Raw genomic sequence first — 15,616 nt, forward strand, 5'->3', positions numbered from 1 at the left:
TTTAGCTAGGTATAGAATTTTGAATTAATGATCATTTTTCCCTCAGATTTGAAAAATACTGTCCCATTGGTTGTCAGACTTCAGGCCATGGGTCACATTTGGCCCATGCCCTGTTTTTGTACAGTGCTTGAGCTAAGATTTTTTTTTTTTTTCACATTTTGAAATGCTTGAAAAAATTCAAATGACTATTTCATGAGACATGAAAATTATATGAAAGTCAAATTTTAATATCTATAGATAACGTTTTATTGGAATATAGCAAGGTCACTCATGTATGTATTGTCTCTGCCTGTGCTACAATAGTTGAATTGTATAATTGCACAGAAAATGGTTCATAAAGCCCAGAATATTACTGTTTGACCCTTTACAGAAAAAAATTTGTCAACTCCTGTTCTGCTGGCTTCTGTTGTTGCTGATGAGAAATATGCTCTCAGTTTTATTATTCTTTCCTAGGCAGTTTGTCTCTTATCTTGTTGCTTTTGAGACTTTCCCTTTGTCTTTGAGGTTTTGTAGTTTCCCTCCTAAGTGTTCAGGGTTTTTAAAAAAATTTTCCTATTCAGAACTGAAGATTCAGGTCTTTCATCAAATCTAAAAAATTATTAGCCATTATTTTCAAACATTTTATTTATTCTTTTTATAATTCTCATATGATATATGATTTTTCCCCCATTCCATTAATATCTTCCATGTGTCATAACCACTTTCTGTATTTTCTATTTCACTGGCTATTTTCTAGATAATATCTTCATATCCATCTTTCAGTTCATTAATCTCTTCTATCTTGATCAATATGTTTTTTTAACCCATACAATTACATTTACATTTTAATAACCAATTTCCATTTTTAAAGTTTTTGTTCCTTTTTCATGGTGACTTGTTCTCTTCTTGTGATTATTCTTTCTCCTTTTATATTTCTTGTAATTGTAAACATACTTATTTTATAGTCTCATTCAGAGTCTATTATCTGAAATTCCTGGGTACTCCCACACTACATAAGCAGTATGATTTAAGATGCCACATTCATACTTGGTCTATAATATGTACTCCTCATAATTATTTTTTATTTTGTTTTTGCCTTTTTTCCCCTACCTAGAGTTTGGGTAAACAGAGCTTACTTATCACTTCCTTGGCCTAGTAAGTGGAATTTTTCTAGTCCCATCACTCACTGAGAAGTCTACCTCTCCAAAGTCCTGGCTTTATGCATGGTTTTAGTGTCAGTATTTTTTTTTTAATTTTTAATTTATTCCCCCCCCCCTTCCTCCCATTGTCTGCTCTCTTTGTCCATTAGCTGTGTGTTCTTCTGTGTCTGCCTGTATTCTCATTGGGCAGCTCCGGGAACCAATCCTGGACCTTCTAAAGTGGGAGAGAGGTGATTACCCTCTTGCATCACCTCATCTTCCTGTTCTGATATGTCTTCTTATTTTCTCTGCTATATGTCTCTTGTGTCATCTTTTTTTTTTTAAGATTTATTTATTTATTTCTCTCCCCTTCCCCCCTCCCCGGTTGTCTGTTCTCTGTGTCCGTTCACTGCATCTTCTTTTTCCCCTTCTGTTGTTGTCAGTGGCATGGGAATCTGTGTTTCTTTTTGTTGCATTATCCTGCTGTGTCAGCTCTCTGTGTGTGCAGCACCACTCCTGGGTAGGCTGCACTTTCTTTCGCACTGGGTGGCTCTCCTTACGGGGCGCATTCCTTGCGCATGGGGCTCCCCTACCTGGGGACACCCCTTTGTGGCAGGGCACTCCTTGTGCGCATCAGCGCTGTGCATGGGCCGGCTCCACACTGGTCAAGGAGGCCCGGGCTTTGCACCGTGGACCTCCCATGTGGTAGATGGACGCCCTAACCACTGGGCCAAGTCCGCCACCTCTTGTGTCATCTTGCTGCGCCAACTCTCCATGTTGGCTGGCGCTCCTGCATGGGGCAGTTTCCCTGTGTCAGGTAGCATTCCCATGCAGGGCAGCACTTCCTGCATGGGCCAGCACTCCATGTGGGCCAGCTCGCCACGTGGGCCAGCTTGCCCTCAGCAGGAGGCCCTGGGCATCAAACTCTGGACCTCCTATCTGGTAGATGGGAGCCCAGTTGGTTCGGCCACATCCGTTTCCCAGTACTCCGTTTTAGTCAAGGCTCATGCTATCCCTATGGAGTACTAAAACTCTGGCCCCAGGGTCCCTCTCACATCTGGTATCTTCCAGATTGCTCACAATATCACTGCCACCTAGGCTGGTGGATTTCCCTTGCACCCTCTCTTTCTCCTTTTCTTGCTTTCTTTTTTTCCAAGTTCAGCTCTCTATTTATACTTTTTACAGGATTTTATTCAGTATTTATATATATCTAGCAATAGCTTAAGGTATCATATGTTACAAATAGGATGTATATTTCCCATTTTACTTTTAAGTTAAAACCAAAGCCAGAACTGACAATATTTATGACTAGCTTTAACCAGAACAAAAACATTATCAAAAGGCTATTTCTACTTAAATAAGGCAAAAAAAATGTATCTACTAATCTGCTGTGTCATCGTATTAGCACCTAATTTCATATTCAGAGGGGTTGTGGAATATTAATCAAGTATTTAATTGCTCAGATGTGGGTTAGCCAGGTTTTTAGATCTTTTGATACAAGATTGTCATTTTATTGCTTGTTAGTACTTCTACCAAATTTGGTAGCCACCCTGCACTGACCATCTCCACCATGGTCTGTTGTGTCTATCCTAGCATGTATGGTGCTAATGCATTACTTGTATAACTTAAAGTCAACTTTAAAATTAAATGTTAAAAAGATCGACAGAGTTGAAAAATGAAATCAACTAAAAATGCAGCTGGTCTAAGCCATCTTAGAAAGGAAATGCAGTCAGATCATTAAGACTTAACTGCAGCCTAACTGAGGTTGTGTTTGTCTATCTAGGAAAGAATGAGCCTATCGCAAAGGGAATCCATTGGCTCCATGGTTGTTGAAAATGTAGAGTTGTCCAAACAAACCGTGAAGGTGCCATCCAAGCATTGCCCATCTTTGGTTTCCATGGCTTGGCATCTCTATTGTGGATGAGGGTTCTCCAGGTTCTAGGGGTTGTGAATGTTGTCTTCTCTTTTTTTCTTTAAACTTTATTTTGAAATAATTTCAAACTTACAAGACAGTTACAAAAATAATACAAAACCCATACAGAGAATTCCAACATACCCCCCACCCAGATATCCAGATCTACCAACTTTTAACATTTTGCCAATGATATGATAAATATCATATCATTCTATTAATATTTGTCTGCCTGTCATCTATTATCTATATTCTGAACAATTGAGAGTATGTTGTATACATCATGGCTCTTGAACTCTTTATACTGCTATGTACATTTCCTAAAAATAAGGATATTCACTTATATAACTTTAAATATAGTTATCAAGTTCATTAAATTTAACATTGATATAAAGCTTACAGTCCATAGTCCAGTTTTTTATATGTCCCAATAATGTCCTTTTGGAACTCTTCTCCTGTGAGCAACTTTTTAAAAAATTTTTAATTAAAAAATTTATTTAGATTTTATTTGTGGCACTCATGATATATTTTTTAAAGCAGTTTTAGTGAGATATATTCACATACCATACAATCTATCCAAAGTGTACAACCAGTGGCTTTTAGTATAAACACAATGTTGTGCATTCATCACCACAAAAAATTTTAGGACAATTCATTTCATTACTCCAAAAAGAAAAACTTCACTCTTCTTAGCAGTCACCTTTCAATCCCTTATTCTTCTCCAGCCCTACATAACCACTAATTTAATTTCATTTTATAAATTGATTTATTTTTACATTTTATATAAATGGAATCATATAATATGTAGTACTTTGTGTCTGGTTTCTTTCACTTTGCATAATGGTTTTTATTGGTCTGATATTAACATCTTACAACATTAACATTAGTTCAGTTTCAAAGAAAAACAGTCATATGTACAGTATTATCCATATTCATATTCATATGAGGTTTTACTATGCTATACAAGTCCATGTTACATTATTTATTTATTTAGCAGTTTTATTGAGATATATTCACATACCATATAATCTGTCTAAAGTGTATACTCAATGGCTTTTAGTATAATCACAATGTTGTGAATTCATCACAAAAAATTGTAGAATTATTTCATTACTCCAAAAAGAAAAACTCCACACCCCTTAGCTTGCCTTCCCTAGCCTTATATGTTACATTTTTTAGGTTTCCTTTTAGTTATATACAGGACCCTAGACTTTTCCTGTCAACCATTGTCATACCCGTATAATAGCACTGCCATTTCAAGCATTATGTTGTGTTTTCACCTTTTCTATTCATTTGCAAAGATTAATACATATCCTTTTTACCAATTCTGCACAAGTTAACCATCAGCTTTCTATTCTCTAGTCTCATTCTATTTGCTGGTGACTCTTATTCAAGTTATAACTCCATGAGATTATGTAATATATTTAGTTTATAATAGTGCAATCATACAGTATTTGTCCCTTTGTGTCTGGCTTGCTTCACTTAACGTAATGTCCTCCAGCTTCATCCATGTTGTGAAATGCTTCACAACTTCATTTCTTCTTACAACTGCATAATATTCCATTGTGTGTATACACCACAGTTTGTTTATCCATTCATCGATTGATGGATTGTTTTCTGGGTTGTTTCCAGCTTTTGGCAATTGTGAATAAAGCCACTATGAACATCAGTGTGCATATGTCTGTTTGTGTCACTGCTCTCAGTTCCTCTGGGTATATACCCAGTAGTGCTATTGCCAGATCATGTGGCAAATATATATTCAACTTCCCTCGGAACTGCCAAACAGTCCTCCACAGTGGCTTTACCATTCTATATTGCCACCAACAGTGAATAAGCCTTCCCATCTCTCCATATCCTCTCCAACACTTTTAGTTTTCTGTCTTTTTAGTAGTGGCCATTCTAATAGGTGTAAAACAATCCCATTGAAGCTTTGGGTTGCATTTCCTACTCTCTAGTGATGTTGAACATTTTTTCTGAGGTACTATTTATTAAAGATTTTATTTGCTCTTCTTTCTCCACCCCCCAGGTGGCTTCCTCATCACTTTGCTCATTGTTTTTGCTTGTTTTTGGCTCGTTGTTTGCACTTGTTTTTGCTAGTTGTCTGTTGTTTTTTGCTCCTTGTCTCCTTGTTTGTTTTTTTTCCTTTAGGGGGCACTGAGAACTGAACCTGGGACCTCCTATGTGGGAGGTGGGTGCTCAATCGCTTTAGCCACATTCCTCCCTGCTTTTTTTTGTTTTTGCTCATTGTCTGCTCATTGTTTTTGCTTGTTTTTGCTCAGTGTTTGTTCATTGTTTTTGCTCAGTGTCTGCTCATTGTCTGCTTGTTGTGTTGTCGTTTGTCTTCTTTAGAAAGCACTCAGAACCGAATCTGGGAACTCCCATGTCAGAGACAGGTACTCAACGGCTTGAGCCACATCCACTCCCAGATGGTAAACATTTTTTCATGTGCTTTTTCACCATTTGTATTTCTTTTTTGGACAAATGTTATTCAAGTCTTTTGTCCACTCTTTAGTCTGGTCATTTGTCTTTTTGTTGTTGAGTTGTAGCATCTTCTTATATATCATGGTTATTAAATCCTTATCAGATATATGATTTCCAAATATTTTGTTGCATTGATGCAGCTGCCTTTTCATCCTTTTGATAAGGTCCTTTGAGGTACAAAAGTGTTTAATTTAGAAGCGGTCCCATTTATCTATTTTTTCTTTTGTTGCTTGTGCTTTGGGTATAAGGCCAAAGAAACCACCACCTACTACAGGATCTTTAAGATGTTTCTGTACATTTTCTTCTAGTAGTTTTATGGTCCTGGATTTTATATTTAGGTCTTTGATCCATTTTGAGTCGACTCTTATATAAAGTGTGAGATGGGGTTCTCTTACATTTTTTGGTTATAGATATCCTGTCCTCCTAGCAGCATTTGTTAAAGAGACAGTTTTGTTCCAGTAATGTGGACTTCGTTGGTTTGTCAAAAAACAGAGGTGAAGGTTTATTTCTGGACTCTTAATTCTATTTCACTGTTTAATGTATCTATCTTTATGCTAATACCATGCTATTTTGACCACTGTAGCATTGTAATACATTTCAAGGTCAGGCAGTGAAAATCCTCCCACATTGCTCTTCTTTTTTAGGATGCTTTTAGCTATTCAGATGTGCTTTTCCTTCAAAATAAATTTTGTAAATGCCTTTTGTATTGCTGTAAGATAGGCTTTTGGAATTTTGACTGATATTGCTTTGATATTATGTTGATTCTATAAATCAGGTTCAGTAGGATTGACATCATCATGATATTTAGTCTTCCAATCCATGAACATGAAATATCTTTTCCCTTTTTTAGGTCTTCACTGATTTCTTTTAGCATTTTTATGTAGTTTTTCATATATAGGCCCTTTAGTTGGTTCATTTGATTCCTAGGTATTTGAGTCTTTCTTTTGCTGTTGTTAATGGATTTCCTCCCCTAATTTCCTTCTCATATTGTTTAATACTATTGTACAGAAACAATATTGATTTTTGCATGTTGATCTTCTGACCTACCACTTTGCTGAACTCATTAATTAGCTCAAGTAGCTTTGTCATAGACACCAGAATTTTCTAAATATAGGGTTATATCATCTGTGAATAATGAGAGTTTTACCTCTTCTTTTCCTATTTGGGTGTTATTTATTTATTTATTTCTTATTTTTGTCTAATTGCTCTAGCTAGAACTTGTAGTACAATATTGAATAACAATGGTGACAGTGGGCATGCTTGTCTTGTTCCAATCTTAGAAGGAAATCTTTCAACCTTTCCTCATTGAGTATGATGTTGGCAGTGGGTTTTCATATATGCCCTTTATCATATTGAGGAATTTCCCTTCTATTTCTATCTTTCGAAGTGATTTCTTTTTGGATTTCAGCCTAATTTAATGCCATGCTTTTATATTCCAAAAGGTTCTTCCCATTGCTATAAATGGAAATTCCAAATATAACTTTTTCTGTCAAGTGCAGTCATGATGACCTTTGGCCTCCAAGTGTTTTTATCAAGAAAGGATGCTAGATTTTGTTGAATGCCTTTTCTGCATCAACTGAGATGATCATGTGGTTTTTTTCACTTCAGTTTGTTAATGTGGTATATTATATTAATTGATTTTCTTCTGTTGAACCACCCTTGCATACAAGAAATAAATCCCACTTGGTCATGGTGCATAATTCTTTTGATATGCTGTTGCATTCTCTTTGCAAGTATTTTGCTGAAAATTTTTGCATCTATGCTCATGAGAGAGATTGGTCTGTGATTTTCTTTTCTTGTAGTATCTTTATCTTGCTCTGGTATTAGGGTGATGTTGGCTTCATAAAATATGTTGGGTAATTTTCCCTCCTCTTCAATTTCTTGGAAGAGTTCAAACAGGATTGGTGTTAATTCTTGGTAGAATTCATCTGTGAAGTCATCTGGTCCTAGATTTTTCTTCACTGGGAGATTTTTGATGACAGATTCAATCTCTTTAAATGTGATTGTTTTGTTAAGTTCTTGTATTTCTTGTAGAGTCAATGTAAGTTGTTCACTTATATAATCACATTAAATATAGTTATTATTAATTAGGTTGTACATTTCCTGGGATTTGTCTGTTTTATCTAGGTTGTCTAGTTTGTTGGCATACACTTTCTCATAACATCCTCTTATGATCCTTTTTATTTCTGTGGGGTCAATCATACCTTTCCCCTTTCATTTTTTATTTTATTTATTTACATCTTTTCTTTTTTTTCTTTGTTAGTCCACCTAGGTGTTTGTTAATTTTATTGATCTTCTCAAAGAACCAACTTTTGGTTTTGTTGATTCTTTTTTTTTTTTTTTCTCAATTTCATTTATTTCTGTTCTGATCTTTATGATTTCTTTCCTTCTGCTTACTTTGGGAATGGTTTGCTGTTCTTTTTCTAGTTTCTTCAGTTATTCTGTTAGATCTTTGATTTTAGCTCTTTCTTCTTTTTAAAAAAGGTGCTTAGGCTTATAAATTTCCCTTTTAGTACTTTCTTTTCTGTATCTAATAACTTTTGATAAGTGATGTTCTTGTTTTCATTCTTCAGGCTATATTTACTAATTTCACTTACAATATCTTCTTTGACCCACTGATTGGTTAGGAGTGTGTTGTTCAACCTCCACGCATTTGTGAATTTCCCCCTTTGTCCTCTACTATTGATTTCCAGTTTTATTCCATTATGACCTGAGAAGGTGCTTTGTTATAATTTCAATCTTTGTATATTTATTGAGACCTGCCTTGTGACCCAACATTTCGACTATCCTGGAGAAAGATCCTTGAGCACTGGAGAAGAATGTATAAGGTGCTGATTTAGGAAACAATGTTCTGTCTTCTGTATTACTTATTCTTTTATTATTTCAAGTCTGCTGTTGTATGCCTCTAATGTGTTTTTTTTTTTTTTTTAGTATTTATTTATTTATTTCCACCCTTCCCCTCCTCCTACCCTACTGATTTTTGCTGTCTGTGTTGCCTTCTCTTCTCATTTTCTCTCCTCTAGGACTTACCAGGATTCAATCCTGGAGACCTCTGATGGGGTGAGAGGTTCCCTGTCAAGTGCACCACCTCAGTTCCTGGTTTCTGCTGTGCTTTACCTTAACTCTCCCTTGTCTCTCTTTTGATGTGTCATCATCTTGCTGTATGATTCACTTGCACGGGGCACTGGCTCACTATGTGGGCACTCACGTGGGCACTCATGCGGGCACTGGCTTACCAGGCAGGTACTCGCACAGGCTCCGACTTGCCATAAGGGCATGCTTTCTCTTCTTCTTTTTCATCAGCAGGTCCCAGGGATCGAACCTAGGTCCTCCCGTATGGTAGGTGGCTCTACCACTTGAGCCACATCTGCTTCCCTCTAATGCATTTTTGATCTCACCCATTGTGCTTTCATCCCCATGAGCTCTGTTATTTTTCAATTCAGGTTTTCAAATTCTTCTCTGTATTCGCCCAGGGTCTTCTTGGTGTCCTTTATCTCTTTAGCTGTATTGTCTTTCAACTCATTAATTTGATTTTGGAAATTTATATGAATCTTGTTGATAAGTTGTCTCAAATCCTGTGTCTCATTTGGAGTTTTGATATATTCCTTTTCTTGGGCCATTTCTTCCATTTTCTCAGAATGGCTTGTAATTTTTTGCTCATGAAGACATCTGATTATGAAGGTCAGTTTATTCTGATGCTCAATTTCTCTTTTGTAGGGATTTAGTGGCAGGATGCTGTTTTACTGTCATTCTTTGATTCTTCATCCAACCTGTTCCTGGTCTTTAGGGCTGTCCCTGTTGGTTGCTCAAATCTGGTCCCTAGACCAAGTAATGTGTTACAGATCTGCTTCCAAGGGCTTTGGGGAAGGAGGCTATAAAGGCCTGAAAAAGTCTCTCTTATTTATTTACTTTTTTTAATTTTAATTTTAATTTTTTTGAGGTACTGGGACTGGGGATTAAACCCAGGACCTTGTATGTGGGAGGCTGGTGCTCAACCACTGAGCCACATTGGCTCCCACTTATGTACTTTTTTTTTAAGATTTATTTTATTTATCCCTCACCGCCTCCTCCCCACCACCTGCCCTTGCTGTCTGCTCTCTGTGTCCATTCGTTGTGGTTTTCTGTGTCTGTTTGTCTTCTCATACTCTCTTTAGGAGGCACTGGGAACTGATCCTGGGACCTCCAACATGGGAGAGAGGCACTCAGTCGCTTAAGCCACCTCAGCTCCCTGATCTGCTCTGTCTCTCACTGTCCCTCCTCTGTGTCTGCCTTTGTTTCATCATCTTGCTATGCCAGCTCTCTGTGGTGTGGGCATCAGCTTCTGTGGTGCAGGCCAGCTTGCCTTCACCAAGAGACCCTGGGAATCGAACCCAGGGCCTCCCATGTGGTAGACTGGAGCCCAGTCACTTGAGTCACTTCTGCCTCCCAAACTTATTTACTTTTAGTTTCCTCACATGCACTTCCCTGGTCCTCCAGTAGGTGACACTCCTCAACAGCACTCTTAAACCCTGCTCAGAGTGTGTTGGAAATCTACTACTACAGTGTTACAGAGGATCCTACCTTGTGGCTATTCAGAGCCTTGCAATTCACACTTTCTCAGAGGTTGTTCTCCAACCTTTGCTGGCAGCCTCCTCTCTTTTCCCAGGTAGGAAATAATTCTACTCCCTTCTGCCACCTCAACAACCTATCTCTTTAGTAGGGAGGGTGATTGAGAGGGTTAGATCTCTGTGTCCCCTGCTGGCTCCAGGCAAACAATGGTCCCACCTCGCCTGGAAGTGCTCATGGTACACAGCAGACCAAATTTATTGGCCCAAAGCTGAGCCAGCATTAGACTGTGTCCCTCTCTCTCTCCTTTCCTGGGGAGGTAGATCCTTGTGGCTCCATTTGTTTGTAACCACTGACCTGAGGTGGGAGAATTCAAAATTGTCTGCTCTTGGGGGGGGGGGGGGGAAGGGGGGGGGCACCAGCAGCTGCAGCTTCCACTCACGATCTTAATGTTGAGATTATTTTTCTGTGCCCCTCCCTCTGTTGGGTGGTGTTCAGCCTTCCTGTGGTGTCCTAAACTCTAGAACATTTTTTCCTGGCCACTTTTCCCTGTCTTCTAGCTGTTTTTCTGGGAGAGGAGAGAGTCCCTTATCTTTCTAATCTGCCATCTTACTGGAAGTTTTCGAGTGACTTCTTGATGTTTTGGATCCTGAAAAAGTCAATTCCCAATGACAGTAATATTAATAATGATGGCTAATATGTACTGAGTACCTAACTATTTGTCAGATGCTGTTTTTCATGTTTTCATATGCTAACTCATTTATAATGTACATTATCTCTAATTTATAGATGAGGTTAACTATTGCCTCGTGGACAGGTGCACTCAGAATGGCAGCTCTTAACATTTGTCAAAGGAGGAAAATCTTGTATCTATGTAAGGTCTCCAAAACTTGAAATACCCACAAAGCATGACAGAGACGTTTAAATAACTTGTCCAAGGTCACACAGCTAGTGAGTGGTAGAAGCTGCATTTCTCACCCTGGCACTCTTGACTGTGGCCCCCTGCCACATCGAGTAAGTTGCTGTCTTAGTTGCCAGAGCCTCTATCACAAATACCTCAAACTGACTTGACTTCAATAACAAGCATTTATTGGCTCATGGTTTTGAAACTAGAAAAAGTCCAAAATCAAGGTGTTGGCTAGAACATGCTCTCTCCAAAAACTAGCACCCTGGACCTGGTCTCCTGCAGTTCTTGGGGTTCCCCAGCTTACATCTCTGCCTCCTGTCACGGGACCATCTCCCCCTTTCTGGCTCCTTAGGATGCTGGTTTCTCTCTTTAGAAGGCCTCAGTAATCCAGGTTCAGACCCTCCCTCATTCAGCTGGCCATACCTTAACTAAAAATAGGTCCTATTTACAATGGGTTAACTTTAAGAACATGTGTTTGTTGAGGTTCACAATTCAATCTACCACAGTCCCCTTTTGGTAGCTGGACTTTCTAGGTGGTTTGGTTGTAAAGAGAGAACACCCTCGTGGCTTTACTGCAGTAGCAATGGAGACGAAACTCAGTTTAAAGAAATGTTTATGTCTGCAGAGTGTTAAAAAAATGTTGAGGCAGTGTTTCACATTTTGGAGATGTTACATAAATACCAAGATTTTATTCCTTTGAAAAAGGTGAAGCACTTCCATTTTGAGCCCACCTTTCCACAAGGCAACTCCTGGCTGAAGCTGAGGATATTCCAACTGCCCAGTTCACTGCAATTGCCTCCAACACCAAGGCTGTGTGACAGTGGCTCTGTAGCATGCCCAAGGGGGGATGTGCTTCTCTGCCACCATATTGCTATCAAAGGAGAAAGTCAGGCTTGTACTTAGCCTACTTGACAACTCTCTTTACTGCCTGACCTATGGAAACCCTGGACTGCTCCATTAGCTTTTTCATTGCAATGCAATCCTTTGGCATTTGGACTTCTGCTCTTGACAGTTTCTGTAAGCTTGGACAATGTTGTCCACCTGGAGAGCTGGGTTTGGTTAGAGTGTACTGACGGGACCCCTTTGTCAGCCTGTGAAGTCGAGGGTCTTGTGACTTAACCAAGGTGAATGCCAGTGGGTGAGAACTCCCGGCTGGCTGCCAGCCTCCCGTCCTCCAGAGACCCCCTCCTCATCACCCCGCACCTTGCACCCTTAGCAGATGAAGGGTTCCAGTGAAGAGCCAGCCTGCATTCATTTAGACAGAGGGGAGTGGCCGGGCCTGGACTGGAAGGAGATGTCCACAGTTCTAGCTGACCAAGCATGTGTGTCCTGAATTCTGTCTCACATGCCTCCGTTTCCTCATCTGACAGAGGAGGCACTTGGTCCGCTTCTCACTCAGGCCACTGCAGCGCTGACGTGCTTTGATACTTTGGCAAAATGAAAATTATGCAAGAATATATGTAAATACCAACAACAAAAGCCGAATGATATAATGTGTTTTGAAAGAAACTCATACATACTGCATGATTCCATTTATATGAAGTTCAAGAATAGGCAAAGATCATCTATATGAGAGATAACTATGTGGTAGCTTCCTTTGTGATAAACAGATTACCTTTAGAAGGGGAGATGGTCTGGAAGTGGGTATGAGGCAGGCTTCCAAGTGCTGGAATTGTTCTTAAGGTCAATGCTATGGTTAAAAATTAATTTCCCTGGTTTGGAACCCACTGGCTGGTACATAGTAAAATGGTTTTTTCCTCGGAAGAAGGAAAGGAAGAAAAGAGAGAAACAGAGAAAAAGAGAGAGGTTGAGATGGAATTAATTTTTATGGCATACTGTTCTTGTCAGCAGCATTTCTCAAAGTGTCTTTCTGGAACATTAGACTCTTCACTCTCACTGTCGTCAGAGATTCTGCTTTTAAAAAGTGTGGGAAAGACGGATAGACAAAGAAAGCAGGTTTCTTTAGTATAGAACTTCTCAAAAACTTTAATGGGCCCTGTGACTCCTCAGGAAGACAATTGCATGCAGCATTTCCTAAATTTTAATTGACTATGGAACTTTTTTTTGTCTCAAAATATCTCTTAGGGTTGCTGTCCTTCAGGGCTCTTGTCTGGGGAACATGGGCAGCAGCTGTAAATATTTTCTCTAATAATTCCTTTCAATGTTTTTCAAACCTATTGTTAGAATAGTTAAAGCAGCCTTGTTGGAAACAAAGAGTACAGTTGCAGAAATTTCTAGGCAGACCAATTCCCAGAAACTTCATTCTCCTGTGGAGAAGCATGCCAGATGGTTTGCAGGGACAGTCCCAACCTACTCCCAGGGGAAAATGTGTTGCACCGGATCTCCAAATACCACATTCACTCTGACCAGATAGAAATCGAATTAATGTCCAATTTTGTGAACACTGTAACCAAACTGGCTTGTCATTTTGGATTAATGGTGGACTGTTTTCTCTTTTTGGAACAGATTTTAAAATGTCAGTACTCACTTCTCCAAGAGGGAAGTCAGAAGTGGTTCATTGCCGAAGAACAGAATCGCAGGATATTTATTGTATCAAAAGTCTCATGAGAAAATTTACCCAGAAGCTGTTTGGGAAGCTTAATATCATTTATCTTCTGTAAGTACATAGCTAAGTAAGCTCAAGACTGTCAAGTTTATTGCACACCAGGAAGAGATCCTTTTCCTCTGTCCTTATGGGGTTTTCTGTGAGGAAATGGGGAGCTAACTGCACAGTGAAAAAGTGAGTCACAAGAAAATCTCTAACGAGCAAGAGATCTCTGGGAACAACCAAATCGCTAAGTCCTGTGACAATAGGCAACTCAACAGGATTTTTCATGGTTTTGGGTTCAGGGAAACTTGAGTTCAAATCTCAGCCTTTCAACCCACAAGTAGAGTCAGTTGGGGCTAGTTAATAATATTAGCTGCCTGGTTTTGAGAATTTATTTTATGTTAGACTCTGTGCTTTGCAATCATTGTGCTATTTAATCCTTCCAATACCTTTCTGAGGTAGCTACTGTCATACCCATTTTACAAATGAGAACACTCAGGGCAGAGTCAAGCAGGTAATTACTGAGAGCCTGGATTTGCCCGTGACATTCTTTTAAACTTCAAAATATGTGTAGTTGTTTTTCTCTTGAAAGACCTTTGTTCTCCCTGTTTTGTTTATTTATAGACCCTCTGTAAATACCAGAATATACTTCTCCTAATCTGTTTCTCATTTTTCTTAAAAATGATAAGAAATAGCCCAACATTTTTGGATTTCATAAAGCTTCATACTAAATATGATTGTAATGTCAAGCCAAAGACATTGAAGTTTGTGGTTTCTGATTCGTACACTGATGAATGTAATGTAAACTGGCACTATTTTACCAGAGGGCAGTTGGGCAATATATATACAAAATGCTTGAAAACATTTATACCAATGAAATTATCTTAACTTTTGGTATTGTAATGACACCACACACACACCCACACACATACAAGTTAAGGAGTGTGCAGAGAACATTTTCAAAATAAAATCAGGAACTCCAGGAGTTAAGCAGGATGCAATGCCAGCATTCTTCTTAAGGACTTTCGCTGCTTTCTGGAAACTTCATGCTTTAATTTTGAAGCTTTGCAAAGAACAGGAGATAATATTGCCTGAGATGCACCCAAGCTGGAAAGTCTTAGATTTCTTTGTATAAACTGGGATGTTTAGCGTAAGGATGAACAAGAGATAAACCCACTTTTTAAAAAAGGGGAGCTGGTATTAAACAAAATACAGGGATGGTTATAAGAGAAAAGGTACCTTTGTCAGCTTGAGGGAGTTAGAGAAAGTGACACAAAGGAGTAGCATTTGTGTTGGGATGCCAAGTGCATCATTAATTTGATGCTATGTCCTTTTGACATGTCCCCTTACTTCCTGACTTTGTGGCACAATTCATCTTGTACTTTTGCAGAATTATTTTCAAGAGATAAAAAAACTAGAAATGTCTGTCCATCAAAAGGGGAGTATATTCAATGGAATATTAAACATTAAAATCAATTATGTAACTCAAAGCTTGTAATTTAGTTAAAAAAAAAGCAACCAAATAGCATTCATTATAAATATATTTTTAGTAGTATACACCAATATTCAGGGATTAGAGTATTTGGAATTTGGGGGACCTTTCAGTATAGCCTTTGTGGACATTTTGAATCTTTACTACTTGAATGAATTTCCTTATACAGAAAACATAAACTATAAACCCACACTTTGTCAGCCAATGTGCATTTCTGATTGCCCCTCATTAGGTGTGAAGTTTGTCATGCTTGGCTTGAGCAGGAGGTTGTCCTTGTGATTGCTCGATCCTCCTCAGCCTCCACTGGTAGTTCCTTTTTTGGGATGTTAAGAACACGAAATGCAGAGAGGGGGATTACAAACCAGGACTGTTATACGGCTTTTTGTTAAAAAGCTGACACAATCTGTTTTCTCAAATCTTGTATAAGGTTGTAAACTAACTGCCTGGAAGTTTGTCTTTTGAGAGCCAGTTGAGTTGTTTTCCAAATGTTGGCTTCATACCCCTGGGGGGTCTTGGGGTGGTTGTGAGGGTACCTCACGTCCATGTGTGTAACGTGTGTATGTATTTTCTGCATTGACAGATACAAAGAGTATGACATGTTGTGTGGGAGGGG

General features: G+C 38.7%; 1 protein-coding gene across 13 annotated transcripts in view; it reads left to right on the forward strand.

Annotated features, from left to right (window-relative positions):
- Nucleotides 1-15,616, forward strand: part of CFAP61 (cilia and flagella associated protein 61) — a 309,663-nt gene that overhangs the window by 2,485 nt on the left and 291,562 nt on the right. For all 13 annotated transcript variants that reach the window (XM_058286761.1, XM_058286762.1, XM_058286763.1 and 10 more), the window contains exon 2: nt 13,430-13,580. In XM_058286761.1, the coding sequence (XP_058142744.1) occupies nt 13,438-13,580 (143 nt within the window). In that variant the 5' untranslated portion in view covers nt 13,430-13,437. The remainder of the gene's footprint in view (nt 1-13,429; nt 13,581-15,616) is intronic.

This window comes from Dasypus novemcinctus, chromosome 24 (genome assembly GCF_030445035.2).
Source record: "Dasypus novemcinctus isolate mDasNov1 chromosome 24, mDasNov1.1.hap2, whole genome shotgun sequence".
Lineage (NCBI taxonomy): Eukaryota > Metazoa > Chordata > Mammalia > Cingulata > Dasypodidae > Dasypus > Dasypus novemcinctus.